At 54.8% G+C, this 18,714-nt stretch overlaps 1 protein-coding gene across 1 annotated transcript; it reads right to left on the bottom strand.

Moving 5' to 3' along the window:
- Positions 1-3,238: 3,238 nt before the first annotated feature.
- Positions 3,239-10,401, bottom strand: MRPL15 (mitochondrial ribosomal protein L15). The gene is made up of 5 exons (XM_056110159.1): positions 10,225-10,401; positions 8,534-8,688; positions 7,374-7,539; positions 4,650-4,773; positions 3,239-3,604 (listed from the first exon to the last, which is right to left on the bottom strand). The coding sequence occupies exons 1-5, from the start codon at positions 10,330-10,332 to the stop codon at positions 3,267-3,269; spliced, it is 891 nt and encodes a 296-aa protein (XP_055966134.1). The 5' UTR covers positions 10,333-10,401; the 3' UTR covers positions 3,239-3,266.
- Between the last annotated feature and the right edge of the window lie 8,313 nt (positions 10,402-18,714).

Here is an 18,714-nt window from a genome sequence, read left to right as displayed (position 1 = left end):
AAACTTTAATTTGAAAAAAAGGGCCAAGGGGGCTGGAGCGATAGCACAGCGGGTAGGACATTTGCCTTGCACGCGGCCGATCCGGGTTCAATTCCCAGCATCCCATATGGTCCCCTGAGCACCGCCAGGAGTAACTCCTGAGTGCAAAGCCAGGAGTACCCCAAGCATTGTTGGGTCTGACCCAAATAACAAAAAAAAGGGGGGGGGGCGGGGACCAAGGAGAAGGAAGTGACAGGCCCAGGTTCGAACCACTCGGGCCTGAGTACCCCCAGCGAGGTGTCCTGGGCTCTGCATGGGGAAGCCCCATGTGCCCAGGGGTGGCCCCGAAGGAAAAATGAATTTGTTGGGGTGGGGGGGACACACCCCGCTGTGCTCAGGGTCTACTCTTGGCTCAGTGCTCTGGAGTCACTCCTGGCAGCCTGGAAAATCACACGGGGTGCTGGGAACTGAAACCAGAGCAGAGACAAGGCGAGCGCCCTGCCCGCTCTATTCTCTCTCATCAGAAAAATGAAAAAAAAAAAATTGGCTTCTGGGGTCACACCCAGCGATGCACAGGGGTTCCTCTTGGCTCTGCACTCAGGAAATCACCCCGGTGGTGCTCAGGGGACCATATGGGATGCCGGGGATCGAACCTGAACCAGCCGCATGCAAGGCAAATGCCTTGCCACCATGCTATCGCTCCAGCCCCGAAGAAAAAGGTTGAACTTATCGTAATGTCCAATGTTCCCATCAACGGCCAAGACCCAGAGACTATAAAACCCAGCTCCCAGAAGTGTGGGGCCACAAAAGCGCGCGCGCGCGCACACACACACACACACACACACACACACACACACACACAAGACATCTTATTACCTCACTTTTACTTTGGAGAACCTGATAGGCTACCGAAAGTATCCTGTCCAAACAGCAGAGTCTGGCAAATTTCCTGTGTTGTACTCAATATGCCAAATACCAGTGACAATGAGGGGTCTCATTCTCCTAACCCTGAAAGAGCCTTGAATGTGGCACTTTTTAAAATCTCAGGGGGACTGGAGCAATGGCACAGTGGGGAAGGAGTTTGCCTTGCACATGGCTGACCTGAGTTCAATTCCCAGCATCCCATATGGTCCCCTGAGCACTGCCAGGAGTAATTCCTGAGTGCAGAGCCAACAATAACCCCTGAGCATCGCTGGGTGAGACCCAAAAACCAAAAAATAAACAAATAAAAATAAAATCTCAGGGCCAGGAAGGAGACGTTACTGGTGCCTGCTCGAGGCAATCGACGAACAACAGGATGATCGTGACCGTGATCCTGAGTGCCACTTGGGCTCTCTGGGAAGTAAAAGCATGCTGGGCGCCTGTCTCGTAAAACTCACAGGTAACTCTCACCTAAGATGGCGCTCGCGGTGTTTATTACAGGTTCTTGGTTCTCAGAAATGGTTTAACACTGAGTCGGGCAACAGTGATTCTGACAAAAGCGGAAACACTCAGCGTATGTATTTCAAGTTGAGTATCGAGCTGGCAGTACATGAAGAATTTATTTACCTGCAGGTGAAATGGTTCACAACAGACCTGGAGCGACAGCACAGCAGGGAGGGCGTTTGCCTCGCACGCGGCCAACCGGGGTTCTCTCCCCAGCATCCCCCGAACCCCCAAGCACCGCCAGGAGTGATTCCCGAGTGCAGAGCCAGGAGTAATCCAGCTGCGACCCAAAATGCAAAAAAAAAAGCTAAAAAAAAAGTTAACACACTGCAACATTTTAAAGATTTTTTTATTTTGCTTTTTGGATCCCACCCGGCAATGCACACTGGCTCTGCACTCAGGAGTTACTCCTGGCGGTCTCAGGGGACCATATGGGATGCTGGGAATCGAACCCGGGTCGGCCGCGTGCAAGGCAAACGCCCTCCCCGCTGTGCTATTGCTCCAGCCCCAACATTTTAAAAGATTTTTTTGGCTTGGGGGCCAGAGCGGTAGTGCAGCAGGTATAGGGCTCTTGCCTTGCACTTAGCAGACCCGGGTTTGATTCCCTGCATCCCACTTGGTCCCCTCCGAGCATGGGACCAGAAGTCTGAGCATCCCTGGGTGTGGCCCAAAAACAAAAATAAAAAGTAAGAGACTTTTCTCCTTTGGGGCCACATCCAACGGTGCTCTGGGACTACTCCCAATTCAGTGCTCACGGGACAATGCAGTGACCGGGATTGAACTGGAACCTTCCATACGCAAACCAGCACTCCGTCCTTTCGCGCTATCTCCCCAGCCCCCATTTTTCTTTCATTTTAAGAAAATGGACGTCCTGGGAAGCTAGCTGGAGCACATCAGGAACGCGAGAGAAAGAAGAGGCACAAGGAACACCCAAGGAACAGGCGGGAATCATTTTATTTCCACGGTGACAGCACCGCACGAGGAAGCCCCGGTCCCACCGCACAAACGTCCGCCTGGTGTGTGCGTGCGGCTTAGACGCGACATCTCAGGGAAGCTCAGGAAGCCGAACACGGCGCCCAGCCTCAGCCCCGCAAGGCTGTGCCCGTCACACAGCAGCAAAGCACAGTTTCTTTCGAGATCAATTCAGATGAAAGACAAAACTCCTCATTTATCCCTGACCTGCACCCGTCAGACTCAGCACGCTTGCTCTCTTCCAGAAGGTAACGGTTAACGGCTGGCTCGTTACAGAACTGGGAGAAGACAGGCCTTCGACAGCGTGGGACACTCTCATCCCACCGACTCTGGCCGGAGGGGTCGCCTCGGGGCACCGGCTCCGGGCCCAGTGCTCTGGCCACTCTGCCAACCTGGGGCCAGGCCGACACATCAACCCCGTTCCTTCTAATTCGCGGCAGTGCTGAGACCTGGATTTTAAAAACTGCCTGGAAACATTCCAGAATGTTTTCTCTTCCTCTGGCAGCAAACGGGCATCTACGACTCTGCTTCATTTCTGAGCCACACCCGGCGATGGTCAGGGTTTCCTCCTGGCTCTGCACTTGGGGGGTCCCTCCCAGAGGGGCTTAGGGGGCGACAGGTGGGTGCGAGGGCAGAACCCGGGTCGCCCGACCCCGGTGTGTGTTATCTCTGCTGTAGAAAATACCTCCTCACCCACCCACCCCCAGATTCAGTTCCCCTGGGCAGCCCCTCGCCTGCTTCCTATATTGCAACGTTGCTTTTAGAAACATGAAAATAAGAAAGAAATCAGAGGGAAACACAGCCATCGCCAGCCCCGGAGAGAAACGGGGGGAGGAGACGCTCCCTCCTGGCTCCCCCCCACCCCCCGCCCGGCCCCCCGGTGGGGGGGCTCACGAGCTGTAGTACTTGAGGAGATCCTCGTCCGTGGGCTTCAGGATCTTCTTCTCGGCCATGTTCACCACCCAGCCGGGGGCCAGGCCGAAGAAGATCTGCCTGGGGTCCTTGCGCGTGCTGAGCATCTTGAAGAGCTCGTCCCTGGTGATGTCGGGGAGGACGTAGCCGTACTTCCTGGCCAGCTCCAGCCTGGCCTCGGGGAAGCCCGCGGGGTCGGCCAGGTAGCCGCGGTGCCTGGCGTCCGTGTAGTAGGGGACCAGGGCCTCGGGGGGCAGCAGGCGCTTGGGGATGGGCTGTCCGCGCAGGAAGAAGGGCACCGGCTTGCACAGGATCTCTGCAACGGCAGGAAGCGGTTGGCACGAGGAGATGCCATGCTGGCGTCACGACTGTCGTGGCGAGTGATACTTGAACGTGGCCGAGACCAGCACCCAGTCCCAGCTCTCTTTGGGGGCCAGTACCGTTTCCCTCGGTTCTGGGTCGGTGGCCCAGCACCCAGCGGCCCAGCATCCGGTGGCGTCCAGGCACCGTGGGGGCGAGTCCTGGGTGCCCCCGCCCCCCGGGGAAGCACTGCGTTCCCAGCACCTCCCAGCACGCGGCACCCCCTCCCCCGAGCACCGAGGGCTGAGGGCCCAGCATGAAACTAATATCCAAGGCCAGGGAAAATGGGCCAGGAGCACTGGTCAGTGGCGAGTCGATGGTGTGGGGGGAGGAGGGCAGTTCAGCTAGAGGAGGGTCCGTTACGGCACGTTAGTTGGAAATCATCAGTCTGGACAAGGGCTGAGGGGTGAAAAGGAGGTGAAGGGAGATGCATGGGGGAAGGGGGGAGCAGGGGAGAGAGAGAGAGAAAGAGAGAGAAAAAAAGCACCTGCCATAGAGGCAGGCAGGGGGTGGGGGGAGGTGATGGGAGGGACCCTGGGGACCCTGGTGGAGGGACGGGTGTTGGAACCCAGTAGGACTGAAACGCAATCAGGAACAATTTTGTAATGCTCTCTAAAATAAATAAATAAATACTGTTTTTTTCAGGGGCCAGGTGGGCCCGCACAGTGGACAGGGGCTGGCCTAGCGCAATCTGAACTGGGTTCGAGCCCTGGTACCCCAGGAGGTCCCCGAGGCCCACCGGGAGTCAGCCCCGAGCAGGGCCAGGCGTGACCCAAACACAAGCAAAAAGGAAGGCACGAGAGGACAGCAGGGGGGCGGCCACCTCGCCCGCCACTGACCTGGGCAGGACCCCGGCACCCCACAAGGTTCCCGGAGCCGCCAGGGGTGACCCTTCGCGTAGAAGTCAAACGAAGCACCCAGCCCCGGCTGGTGGAGCTCCCCTTGTGCCCCCCTGCACACCAAGCACCCAGAGGCCCGACGTGGGCGCGGGCGCAGCTCACCCAGACTCCGGGGGTCATAGAAGGCCGTGGTGATGACGCCCCCGTTCTTCTCGACCGCAGCAATGGCGAGCTCCGACGCCAACTGCACCTCAATGTTGACCTTGGCCTTGAAGGTGTCCGCGCCCTGGAGGAGCACACGGCCGGGGCTGTGAGTGTCCACTCGCCAGGACAGCCGCTGCCCTGCCCCGCCCTGCCCGTGTCCCGGCCAGAGGATCCCGGACAGCCCGTCCTTCCACTGGCCGTCCCCAGAGGCGCCCAGTGTCCCTTCCCGGGAGGCCGGAAGGATGTTTCCCTCCTGCCCACTTCGCAGGGAGAGTCCTGGTGCCAGCACAGCAGTGAGGCCACAACGAAACACACAGAACTGAACAGAACCGAATTACGGTTCTGTTTGGGCTCACTGTGGCCAAGGGACACTCGATTCGACTCTCACTTCAAAACAGACACTCACTGGGGCTGGAGCAATAGCACAACGGGTTCGATTCCCAGCATCCCATAGGGTGCCCTGAGCACCGCCAGGGGTGATTCCTGAGTGCAGAGCCAGGAGGAACCCCTGAGCATCACTGGGTGTGACCCAAAAAGCGAAACAAAAAAACGAAACAAAACCAAAAAAACAGATGCTCACTGTCTCCGCAAGGATCAAGAGGTGTCGTGGGGCTGAAGAGACGGAACAGTGGGTCGGTGCCTGCCTTGCACGGGACTGACCCGAGCTCACCCCTAAGCCTGACCAGGAGGGAGCCCCGAGCACCCCCGCTTCTGGCCCCAAAATAAAAAGGAGTTCCTACTTTCATGCAGTTGATACAAACTAGCTCCCCGTCAATTCTGTTAACTACAAATTTTTAACTTTTGAAAATCAATTCCAAGACATGGTTTTCGTCTACAATGTTGGTGCCCTGGGGTTACTTCTGCCTCTGCACTCCACGGTCAACCCTCGTGGGCTCAGGGACCGTACAGGATACCGGGGACTCGGCCCGGGTGGGCTGTGTGCAAGGCAAGTGACCTCAGGAAAAACACTTGAGCCTCTGGGACCGGGTGATAGTACAGCGGGGAACACGGCCGGCCCGTGTGCGATGCCCGGAATCCCAGATGGTCTCCCAAGCCCACAGCAGTGATTCCTGAGTACAGAGCCAGGAGGAACCCCCAGCATCGCTGGGCGTGGCCCAAAGACACAAGAAAAAGCTTTTCGGTAAACACATGCTTCCCCCTAGTGGCTGCTGAATTACTTACACGGGGATACTCCTGACATGCAAGGAGCACAAACTTCACAACGCACAAGCTCACACTGGCTTATGAAATTCCTAGCAAACATCCAATTCTTCTAAAGAGAAAACCTCTTGGGTACCGAGTGGTAGTCCAGCGGGTAGGGTGCTTGCCTTATACACGGGTGATCCGGGTTTGATTCCCAGCATCCCAGATGGCCCCCTGAGCCATGCTAGGGATGACCCGAGCACCAAGCCTGGAATCTGAGCACTGCTGGGTGTGAGCCAGAACCAAAGAGGGGGGGGAGGTGTGGGGGGAATTTAACTAAATAGAAACCCACTTTTCTGCAGCTCAAGCAGGGTGAGATTCATTCTCCCGTCCATCCATACTGAGTCACAGGGGCCTGGAGAGCAACGCCAACTGCTGGCCCACTCGGAGCCCAGCCTCCGCTCTGCACGGCGCCAAAGCACCCTGGGTGGCCCAGACAAGGGCCGGCGGCACGAGGGCCCAGGTACTTCGAGTCTAGACCATCACCAGGGACCGACAGAACACGCACAAGGGGCCAGAGCGACAGCATAATGGGGAGGGCGTTCGCCTTGCACACGGCCGACCCGGGTTCGATTTCCAGTATCCTATATGGTCCCCCCAAGCACCACCAGGAGTCATTCCTGAGTGCAGAGACAAGAGTAACCCCTGAGCACCTCCAGGTACAGCCCCCCCGAAACAAAAAAACAAAAACAAAAATAAGAAATGAGGGGCTGGAGCAATAGCACAGCGGGGAGGGCATTTGCCTTTCAAGCAGCCGACCCAGGTTCAATTCCCAGCATCCCCTATGGTCCCCCGAGCACGGCCAGGAGTAATTCCTGAGTGCATGAGCCTCTAGTAGCCCCTGAGCATCACCAGGTGTGACCCCAAAAGCAAAAATAAATAAATAAATAAATAAGAAATGAACACACAGATGTTCCTGGACCTGGGCAGGCCCCAGGAGAGAGGGAGGGGCCGGCAGAGCTGGCAGGGGCCTCACTGTCCCCCACCCCCGCCAGGAACGGCCCATGCAGGCCAGTGGAGCCCACAACGGCCCCACCATGCTAAGCCCCCAGAGGTGCACACCAGCCACCAAGGCAGGGAGAGCCTGACCCTGAGGCCTCTGAGCCTGAGGGCCCGGGAGAGCCAGTCTCAGCACTGTCCACTGCCCCACCCGGCCACACGGGGAGGACATGCTACACCCGTGAGAGGGCACACAACCCTGGGGGCCAGGAAGGGCCCGTGCCCTGGACACCAGGCGCCCTCCCGGTTCCCAGGCAGCCACGTCCCCCAGGGAGGGTGGGGACCCACGGCCCCGGGCCAGCAGGCCGCAGGCACCGAGTCAACTAGGGGCGGAGGGAGTCACGGCTACTGCCTCACACGCAGCCCGCCCTGGTTTGGTCCCCGCCACCTGTCCCACCAGCAATGACCCCTGAACACTGCTGGGTGTGACCCAAAGACACACCCACACACACACACACACACACCCACAGCCACGCTCACCTCCTCGACCAGCTGCACGCCATAGTCCCTCTTGAAGGGCTGGATGGTGACGCCTCTGCCGTTCACCAGCTGGGTCAGGTCGATGGGCTGAGAGGGGTCGACCCGGCCCAGGTCGATGAGGTACTGCAGCCTGCTCAGACTCAGGGGCTGGTACTGGCGCCGGAAGCTACAGGAGAGAGGGCACGGCTCAACTCGCGTCTCCTCCGGCCGGTGACTCCAGATGGGCGAGAGGGCACAAAACACAGCGCTCCGGGAAGCAAGGAAAGCTGGCCTGGGCAGCTGGGGATGGGGCCTGGGGCCCTGGGAGACCCCCCACAGGCACGGCGACCCCGGTCTGATCCGCAGCATCACGCCCCCTCCATCCCCGGCTCCGACACACTACACAGTGTAGCCCCCATGGCAAAAAAATATCAAAGACCCTGCCTCAGGGCTGGAGCGACAGCACAGCCTTCCCTGGGTTCGAGTCCCAGCATCCCATAGGGTCCCCCGAGCACCGCCAGGAGTAATTCCTGAGTGCAGAGCCAGGAGGAAGCCCTGAGCATCGCCGGGTGTGACCCAAAAAGAAAAACAAGAACCTGCCTCTCGAAACACACATTTCACGTAAGTCAACGGATCAACACGTGGAAACGGTACCCCACAATCTGACGGGGACTCGCCACCTCTCAGTTAACTGTAAGGGAGCTGATTTCTTTGCTACAGGCGGGCAGACAGGGCATCTTCCATCCGACTGGCCTGCAGGCAGGCAAGGTTTCTTGACCAAAACGGGCTCACAAGTTTGCTCCGCAGTGAATTGAAAAGCTGGGGATAGTGGGGGTTAAGGTGCTTGCCGGGAGGCCAGAGAGATAGTACATCAGATAAGGTGTTTGCCTGGCACACATCCGACCCGGGTTCGATTCCCAGCATCCCATATGGTCCCCCGAGCACTGCCAGGAGTAATTCCTGAGTGCAGAGCCAGGAGGAAGCCCTGAGCATCGCTGGGTGTGACCCAAAAAGCAAAAAAAGAAACCAAGAAAAAAAGGTACTTGCCTGGCGTGCAGCGCACCCGGGATAGAACCCTGGCACCATGTAAGGTCCCCTCAAGGGACCCCCGAGCACAGAGCCAGAAGTACCCCCACTCCCTCCCCCCAGGAGTGGCCCCCAAGTAAAAGAAATGCCCTTACCTGTGGCCTTCATTGAACCCGTACTTGGGGATCCGGATGTAGAAGGGCGTCTGTCCTCCCTCGAAGCCCAGCCGGGGCCGGGTGCCCCTCTGCCGCTCCCCCTTATGGCCGCGCCCACACTTGCGGCCTCGCCTCCGGCCGCGGGGGCGCCGGGCCTGGAAGAACCCAAAGCTGCTTTTCCAAGTTCCCCTTGGCCTTTTGGGTTGCCTCCGGGACGCACCCCTCCTCCCAGGAGCCTGTCGCAGGAGACCCTGGCTCAACCTGCCCTAACTCTTAAACTGCATCCGGGCCTGAGTTGGCCGCATGCTGCACTGCAAGAGTCGAGGATGTCGATTCCGTGCAAGCCTGGATATGAAGAAACCCTGGACCTACACGCCTAAGTACCGGAGAAAACGCCTGCCCGACAGTCAAGGAATTTTACTCGGACCCTGTCACAGTGACCCTGGTGGCCTTTACTCAAAGGACAACTCAAGATTTTTCTCCGTGTGCTTCCTGGTGCCTCCCACAATCACAGCACGGCAACAGCTCGCAGCTGGATGCAGGGTCTGCAACAGTCACCCAAAAGGCAGAGCAACTCTTTCCTTTATAAAAGGGGGGTGGGGGGAGCATTGTACCCAGCTGTGGGTTTCCGGTTACAGAGACCACTCCCGAAAGTGAGAATGCAAAAGCAAAGGAGCCTTCATTGCTAGTTCGGGCTAGGGTCCGAGCCTCATCCAGTCTTGACCAGGAAGGACCCTGACTCTAGTTCAGGGGACATTGTATCACATGTCGTTACATAAACACACGTGTTGGATTTCCCAAGAATGGCAACGAAGCAGTCACAAGTCTGTGGACTAACGGGTCGTGCCCACGTGCCGTGCCCAGAGATACCCTCCACATCACAGGGCTGGTTTCGGGCACCTAGGGGATTTCCAGCTTGGGCCAAGGACAGTGTCAGGAAATTCTCTGGGGGGGGAACAGAAACTCGGCCGACTGCGGGTTTTGCTTAAGTGCAGCCTGTCACTCAGCAGATGAGGTTCTGCCTCACAAAAGCTCTTCCTTTTAAATGCAAACTTGAGTGTCACCTGGTGCAACCCCGCCCTAGTGAGCACACTCTGCTCTAGCCGGGTGGTATTCTGCTCTAGCTAGGCAGCATTCTCCTCTAGCTGGGTCACATTCTCCTCTAGCTAGGTTGCATTGTCTCTTCTAGCCCGGTTGCATTCTCCTCTAGGTAGTTTGCATTCTGCTCTAGCTAGGTTGCAGTCTCCTCTAGCTACGTTGCATTCTCTCCTCTGGCTGGGTCACATTCTCCTCTAGCTAGGTTGCATTCTCTCTTCTAGCCCGGTTGCATTCTCCTCTAGCTAGTTTGCATTCTGCTCTAGCTAGGTTGCAGTCTCCTCTAGCTACGTTGCATTCTCCCCTCTAGCTGGGTCACCTTCTCCTCTAGCTGGGTCGCATTCTGCTCTAGCCGAATTGCATTCTACTCCAGGCAGTTTGCATTCTGCTCTAGCTACGTTGCATTCTCTCCTCTAGCCGGGTTGCATTCTGCTCTAGGTAGTTTGCATTCTGCTCTAGCTACGTTGCATTCTCTCCTCTAGCTAGGTCGCACTCTGCCCTGGCCGGGTTGCAAGGAAGCGCCTGCAACGCCGGGCGCCTCGGGACCCCGCACCCACAGCCCCCTGCAGAGGGGCGCGCCCTGCGCGGCCAGTTACCGGCTTCCGGGAGCCTGGGTTCGGCTGGAGGTTGGCGAGGCTGACGCGGGGCAGCGCCCGGAGCAGGTCCAGGGCCCCGGGGCCGCGGCCGCGCAGGTACCCGGCCATGCTGCGCCCGGGTGCCCGGCAAGGGCGCCCACGTGACCCGGGCGCGCTTGACGGCCGACGCCCCGCCCCTGTCGTGCCGCCGTGCCCGGGCAGCCCTCGGGGTCTGGGCGCTGCTTGACGGCCGACGCCCCGCCCCTGTCGTGCCTCCGCGCCCGCCCGCCTAGGCCGACTCGTGGGCCGGGTGCTACTTTACGGCCGGGGCCCCGCCCCCTGTCGTGCCACCGCGCCCGCTCATCTCGGCCGCCCTCGCGAGCTGGGCGCTACTTTACGGCCGAAGCCCCGCCCCCGTCGTGCCGCCGCACCCGCCCTCGGGAGCTGGGGCGCGCTTTACGGCCGAGGCCCCGTCCCCGTCGTGCGCCGCTGCGCGTCAATCTCCGCTCTGCAGAGTCCGGACGCACGTGGTCCGCCCCCTCCTCCCCCTGGAGCGTCGTGGGCTGCCCTGAGTTGCGGCTCCTGGGCCCGGCCTGTGCTTGCTGTGCAGGCAGCGCCCCCAGCCGGGGCCAGGAGCATCCGGGAGGGTCCCCAGCAGCCCCGGGATGATTCCGGTGCAGAGCTGAGAGCAACCCCTGAGCAGCCCCCCAAATAATAATAGTAATAGAAGCAATAGGATAGTAACCCTAACCCTAATCCATAGTAATCAAATATATATATGCATGCCTCTTGGATATATATATAAAATATAAAATATATATTATATATTATATATATTATATTATATATAAAATATATATATGCATGCCTCTTAGCCCTTGGATATATATAAAATATATAATGTACATAATATTAATATACATAAAAACATATTTTTATAAAATCCAGATCCCGGACGAGAACAGTGCAGTCTTCTGCCCCCGCGCCTGGGTGTTCCTTCCCGGAGCCCCTTGGAGGGGAGCGGGTTGAGCTTTCCTCCCCGCCCCGACCAGGGCTCCGGCAGCCGAAGACCTCCAGGACCAGCCACCACCATGCTGAGACCACTCTCTGCACACATGAAGGTACTGGCAGAGGGACAAAGCCACGCGGGTTCCGGGGCCGAGATCTCCAAGCCTACTCGGATTGGAGTCGAGCATCCTCCACCCAGATCCTCCAAATTCCAGCAGGCGGGGGTCACACCCACCACCTGGCCCCCTGGCGCCTTGTAATCCCATCAGCGGCCAAGACTCAGAGACTATAAAAGCCAGATCCCGGACGAGAACAGTGCAGTCTCTGCCCCCGCGACTGGGTGTTCCTTCCCGGAGTCCCTTGGAGGGGAGCGGGTTGAGCTTTCCTCCCCGCCCTGACCAGGGCTACGGCAGCCGAAGACCTCCAGGACCAGCCACCACCATGCTGAGACCACTCTCCGCACACATGAAGGTACTGGCAGAGGAACCAAGGCAAGCGGGTTCCGGGGCCGAGATCTCCAAGCCTACTCGGATTGGAGTCGAGCATCCTCCACCCAGATCCTCCAAATTCCAGTAGGCGGGGGGTCACACCCACCACCTGGCCCCCTGGCGCCGTGTAATCCCATCAGCGGCCAAGACTCAGAGACTATAAAATCCAGATCCCGGAACCGCGCGGCCACATTCACGGCCGCACATCTTATCAGGACATCTTTTTTATGACATCTTATTATCTCATTCCTACTTTGGACAAACTTGCAGGCTATCGAATGTAGCCTGCCCACAGGGCAGAGTCTGGCAAACTCCCCGTGGCGTACCAAATATGCCAAATACCAGTAACAATGATGGGTCTCATTCTCCTAAAGAGCCTTGAATATAATCTCAGGGCTAGGATGAAAGAGACGTTACTGAGGCCTGCTCGAGGCAATCGACGAATATTTTTATATGTATAGAATATATATATAATGCATGCTCTTGGAGAGCAAGCTGCCAAGAGCATCCCACCTGCATGGCAAAGCCTGGCAAGCTCCCTGGGGCGTATTCAATATGCCAAAAGCAGTAACAATAACCGGTCTCATTCCCCTGACCCTGAAAGAGCCTCCAATACGGCGGCGTTGGGAAGGACGAGTAACGACAGGCTGCTAAAATCTCAGGGCTGGGACCAATGGAGCCGTTACTGGCCCCTGCTCTAGTAAATCGATGAATAATGGGATGACGGTGATGAGAATCCACAGGCACTCACGCAGTCCACAGCTCATACAGTACTCAGGGCGCGTGCAATACGGAGGAACTCGTACCCAGGACTCAGTGCAGAGGAGCTCACCAGCACAGCTCGAAAGAGCTGGCAGGGCACATCAGAGCCCGCGCAGTACATTTCGCCAACAGGAGGTTGCGCAAGGTGGGAATGCCCGTGACTTGGCCAAGTTCCCGGAGGTGGAAGGCCAGGGTTCACATTTACACTACTTCCTCTTAATCAATGTATTTCGTAATACAAATATGAATATGTGGCTCGCTGAAGAGCCCAGTCCAGTTCTCACGTCCTCTGTCCTCTCCTCAGACTCCCTAACACATCATGTTATTTTAGGAGTATCAGCTTGGAGAGAACGTAGGAGTTGAGGTGCTTTGCTTGTACGTGGCAAACCCAGGTTCCATCCTGGCACCCTAGATGGTTCCCAGCCCCACCAGGAGTGATCCCTGAGCACAGAGCCAGGAGTAGGCCCTGAGCTCAGCTGGGTGTGGGCTCCAAACCAACAAATAATCAGCAGGTTGGCCATGTGGCTCCGTGGTAGAGCACTCACTTTGCAGGTGCGTAACTCTGAGTTTGACCCCCCCCCCGCCCCAGCATTGCAATAACTAAACAAGCTTTATTTTTGCACTGAAGTTTTTCTTTTAGTATGGGAGACTGTATACCCTTCTTCCTCTTTTAAAATGTCTTTATTAGGTGATACATATATACAAGCAAAATAAATGTACAGGAATGCTTTAATTTAGAGCAGAGGATAACACATAAGTTATTGCTTTAGCATATCTGTTTACTTCAGTATAAAAATGTATAATATAATGGAGATTTGTATTTTATAAATCTGGATTTATAAATTTCAGTGGCATATTAGGCAGATTATGAATAGAAAACCAAAGAAATTTGTGAAACAGATTAAGAAAAGACCACATCTGTTGATCTGTCAATTTGAACATCAGATACTTACTGTTAAATTAAAAAAAATTGTACTTTAAAAAAAAATAAAATCAAATAAAATGTCTTTATTAGACTTTACTGTCTTGCTCGGGAGTTGCCCCATCTGGTCACTCTTAGTGAACCACAATAACAGATGAGAAATGAAACTCTGGAGGGTAGCCACAAATTACAAAACAGCAACAACAAATTTGTTAATGGAGGGGTAGTACTGTGGTTTGCCATACTGGTTTTTGTTTTGTTTCGGAGTCACACCAGCGGGGCTCGGTGGTTATTCCTGGCTCTGCACTCAGCCTGGTTATTGGCACCACACACTGTGACGATTTCTTGTCTTGGGATGAGAGCAGAAACAAGCGGTGTGGGAGGGAGTGTTGGTGGGGTGGAAAGGGAGCTGTTTCCCCTCGGGTCGGAATGCCCACTGCTTCCACCCCTCTGGGACACTTCTCAAAAAGCTGATGATGACGCTTCCGTGGAGCCAGCAATTCCGTATCTTGGCCTCTGTCCTAAGGACACAAAAATGTTGTTTTGAGAGGATATTTGTGTTCTTTTATGCTGACTGGAGCTCCGTTCCCAATGGCTAAGATCTGGGAATGATCCAAGTGCCCAATAGCAAATGGCTGGGTAAAGAAACTGATATATAAAGAAATGCTTTTCGGTTATAATAAAAGATGAAATCATGCCATTTGCTGCTCTGTGGATGGACCCAGAGAGTGTCATGCTAAGTGAAGTCAGCCAGGAGGAGAGTTAGAGAATGACGTCTCGTAGGTGGGGTTGAGGTTGAGTAAGAGAATAACAAAAGCCCAAAGGCAACAGACGCTGAGAACTGGGTTACAAAACTGGGCTCAGCAGAGCAGGGCAAGGTAGAGAGTTTGGGGCAGAACTCTGCATGCATGAAACCCTGCCATGAAGGGTACCGTATATCACCTAGACGTCAGTGTTGAAAAAGAAAAACCTACTTTTTAGGGGCTGGAGAAGTATAGGAGGTAAGACCTTGTTTTCGTCCCACCGGCCATAAACAGAATCCCATGGCACCACAGTTGGCTCCCTGAGCTCTGCCAGGTCTCACCACTGAGCACACATCCAGCCCCCAGACCTCCCAACCTGCCACCCGACACACAAAACGCCTCAAGGGAAGGAGATTTATGGGGATCCTCATTTCTTTTTCTTTTTGGATGGGGTACGGGTTTGGGCCACACCCGATGACGCTCTGGGGTTACTCCTGGCTCTGCACTCAGGGTTTAGTCTTGGCGGTGCTTGGGAGACCATTGGGATGCCGGGGATCGAACCCAGATTGTCTGCATGCAAGACAAACGTCCTCCCCGCTGTACTATCGCACTGGCCCTGGTGATCCTCATTTCTTAGAACTCTCTGGCCTTAAAGAACGCTCCAAGCACCAAATAAAGGGTGTTGGGAGGATCCTCCCAGGATGGGAGATGCATGCTGAAAGTAGACTACAGACAGAATATGACTGCCACTCAATGCCTCTTTTGCAAACCACAACACCCAAAAGGAGAGAGAGAACAAAAGGGAATGCCCTGCCACAGAGGCATGGGGGGAATGGGGGGATGGGGGGTGGGAGGGATACTGGGATCCGTAGTGGTGGAGAATGGGCACTGATGGAGGGATGGGTACTCAATCATTGTATAATTGAAACCCAAGCACAAAAATTTGTAAGTCTACAACTGTGCCTCATTGTGGCTCACTAATAAAAATTAAAAAAAAAAAAAGAATGCTCCAAGACCTCTTTCTGCAGCCCTAAGTCCTGAAAGCGTCCTTTGAAAAATGAGTTATCACATTCTGATCCTCTTCCCTGTTACATGTGTTAAGGTCGACACCTCCAATGATTCCACTTCTTTCTTTTTGAGGGGTGGGGGTACGACTGGCGGCAGAAGGCAACCCCTTCGTGCTCAGGGTCACCCCTGGGTCACAGGTGATGCCTGCATGCCAGGCAAGAACGGCTTCCTGGACTATCTCTGGCCCTATTCATTTTTCTTCCCCTAAATATTGCTGATGTCAGGACACAGGGGAAAATTCTCTGTGCCTCTCGGTTCTTTGTGGACTGGGTAAGCAGAATGGGATGAGAGGAGTCAGCAAGGGAGAGTAAAATCGATGTCCTAACATACGCACGGGGGAGGCACGGTGATTAGGCTGGCCCTGACGGAGCCACAGAGGGAGGGATTTAGGTCCTAACGGGGACAGGGACAGTAGGGATGAGGTAATAGCCAGGCGCCAGGAGAGAGGAGAGGGCTTTTGGCTGCACCTGTGCTCTGAGAGCTGCCCTCCACCGAGAGGACAAGGTCCCGGATAGACCTTGGCCTGCACGCGGCCCCTAAACGCTCAGGCCAACACTGGGAACACTGGCTGCTTCTGCAGCTGCGTGGGCGCAGGGATTATTTAGGGGAAAGGCTAGAACCTCTTTTTTTTTTTTTTTTGAATCACTGTGGGAAAAGTTACAAAGCTTTCAGGTTTAAGTCTCGGTCATGCAATCATCAAACACATTTCCCTTCACCAGTATTTATTTTTCACCACCAAGAACCCCAATAAACCCCCCTCCCAACTCTCCCAATACCCGTGAGGCCGATGAATTCTAGTTAACACTAGAATTCTAGTCTACTTTGATTAGATTCATTGATTTGACCAAAGATGCACCGTTATTATTTAGAGTTTACACCCCCAAATCAGACATGCTGAAAAGGCATTATGAGATCTTTTGTTTTCTACAGCTGGTCACAAGAATTAAATGGTGTCGCACGGCGGCTATTGTGGCCGCGCAATTTTGGATTTCTGGTATTTTACTTATTAAGCCTGGAAGTATTTCTGCTGAGAGTCAGATAATTAAGAGATTGGTTTCTGTGCTCTGGAGCCATGGCCGTGCCGGAAAGCCGCTCGTGGGGGGCAACTGATGACCTCAGTAGGGCGTGAAGGACGAGTCGGGAACGCCCCCCTTCCCATGAGGTTTCAGTCGCCCCATCACGACCAGCTCATACCTGGCTTCCCACAAAGCTCCCAAGCGGCTGCCATCTTTCTTTCCAGAGGGAAGAAGGCGGAAGGGACCAACACCCTTTCCCCTCCGGACAGGCATGGTGGCGTGGATTAACGCATAGTCCATTCACTTTTCTGCTGCATTATTATTATTATTCAGAAAGATTGGATTTAAAGGAAGGAAAAGGAAGGGAAGAGAAGGTGGGGGCCTGACAGATTATGGGAGGGGTCTCCTGGGCAAAGAGCTTTTCCACCCCCAGAACCTTTATTGTTTTCAACTCAGTCTGCTAGCGCTAAAACTCACCTTCACACAGGAATGTTGACTCTTGCAGGTTTGGTTTGTTCGGGATTAGTTTGTAAGATGGAACGTCCGGGAGAGAACCCTGGTGGTAGAGCAAACGCTTGACATGGCCTGGAACATGTTAAGAACATGTAATATTGAGAACATGTTCTCAGTCCTGGACACTAACAGAGCCCCAGAGGTCCCACTGGCAGTGAACCACTGGCTCTTTATAAGTTTGGGACCCTTATAAAGAGCCTTACGAGATTTCCAAAAATAATTTTTATTCAAGTCGAAATGATTGGGATTTGGGGGTGGGAGAAATCGTACAGCAGGTAGGGCTTTTGCCTTGCATGTGACCAACTCGGGTTCAATCCTGAGCACACCATATGGTCCCCAGAGTTCTGTCAGCAGCGACCTTTGAGCACAAAGTCAGGAGTAAGCCCTGAGCACAGCCAGGTGTGGCCCCCAAACAAAACAAAACTGGGTTTCAATTGAGAGTAGGTGGCATTGATAATCCTGAGTAATAGATAACCTTGTTGTTGTTGTTCATTGATTTGCTCGAGCGGGCCCAGTAGCGTCTCCATTGGAGACCTTGTTGTTACTGTGTCTGGCATATCGAATACTCTCGGTAGCTTGCCAGGCTCTCCGAGAGGGGCGGAGGAATCGAACTCGGGTCAGCCATGTTGGCTGCGTGCAAGGCAAACGCCCTACCGCTGTGCTATCGCTCCAGCCCTTATAGTAATACTGTATATTTCTATATAATTTTGTTTTTTGGGGGGCCACACCCAGCTCTGTACTTACTCCTGGCCCTGTGCTCAGGGATCACCCCTGATGGTGCTCGGGGGACCGTATGCGGTGCTGGAGATCGAACTGGGATAGGCTGTCACCTCTGTGCTGTCTTATGGCCCTTTCTACACAATATGAAGTAAACTTGAGGCAGTAGGAGAGGAGAAAATAAAGCATCGTCGTTGGCAAATGGCACCTCCAAGTTGGGGTCCGAGGGACTCCAAAGTGAAATGAGCCATGTCCTTTCCATTCTTGGTTATAGCTTTGCCCTTTTCCTGATGTCTCGTGTTTGTTTTTCATCTTGTGGCAGAGGTAGGGAATGTGTGTTTGTGTGTGCGTGCGTGTTGCGTGTTACAACCCAGACCTCACACAAAGCATGCACTGCACCCATGGAGCTGCATCTCCTGTTGGATCACACCTGGTCATGTTCATGGGGCTACTCCTGGCTCTGTGCTCCAACATTGCTGCTGGTGGTGTTTTGGGGACCACGTGGTGTTTAACGTGGACTGAACGAGGATTTCTACATGCGACACCCACACACCCACACCCACAAATGCACTCCAGACCTTTGAGTCATCTCCCAGCACCCCCCACCCATCCATATTTTTTTCCATAAAATAATACAATTAGAAGCCAACTGTAAGGGCTAGAGTGATAGCACAGCGGGTAGGGCTTTTGCCTTGCACACAGCCAACCTGGGTTCGATTCCCAGCACACCATCCCATATGGTCCCCTGAGCACCGCCAGGAGTAACTCCTGAGTGCAGATCCAGGAGTAACCCCTGAGCATCATCGAGTATGACCCAAAAAGCAAAAAGAAAAAAAAGCCAATTGTAGAAACGTAAGGCTTTGGTATTTCAATCTCATGGACACTTAAGTCCTAGGTCACCTTAATCTCTCACAAAACCTTCCCTTTCTCTTCCCCTCCGTCCCCAATTATTAAGGCCTGAGCAAGTGTCATCAAAACACCATACCCCTTTAAGACAATGCTTTCATATTTTATTTTTTGGGTCATACCCAGTGATGCTCAGTGATGCTCCTGACTCTGCACTCAGGAATTACTTCTGGCAGTGCTCAGGACTCCCAGCTCAGGGATGCTGGGATCGAACCCAGGTCAGCCGCATGGAAGGCAAACGCCCTCCCCGCTGTGCTGTCACTTCGGCCCCGAGACAAGCGTTCCCACTGTGATTTCTCAGCCTGGCTGATGTCCCGACCGTGGGACGGTGTGGCCCGAGACCCCTCTACAGCGTCTTCAGCAGTCTC

The sequence above is a fragment of the Sorex fumeus genome, unplaced genomic scaffold (genome assembly GCF_029834395.1).
Source record: "Sorex fumeus unplaced genomic scaffold, SorFum_2.1 ptg000002l, whole genome shotgun sequence".
NCBI lineage: Eukaryota > Metazoa > Chordata > Mammalia > Eulipotyphla > Soricidae > Sorex > Sorex fumeus.
Note: the sequence above shows the minus strand (reverse complement) of the source record. Positions and strands in the feature narration are given on the sequence as shown.

Bases quoted from the DNA above. Each gene is read 5' to 3' on its own strand.
- MRPL15 (XM_056110159.1), bottom strand. From the start codon at position 10,332: ATGGCCGGGTACCTGCGCGGCCGCGGCCCCGGGGCCCTGGACCTGCTC. The intron at 8,689-10,224 runs GTAACTGGCCGC...GGGTTCTTCCAG, and splicing joins ACCCAGGCTCCCGGAAGCCG to GCCCGGCGCCCCCGCGGCCG. The intron at 3,605-4,649 runs GTGAGCTGCGCC...CTGCCGTTGCAG, and splicing joins CTATGACCCCCGGAGTCTGG to AGATCCTGTGCAAGCCGGTG.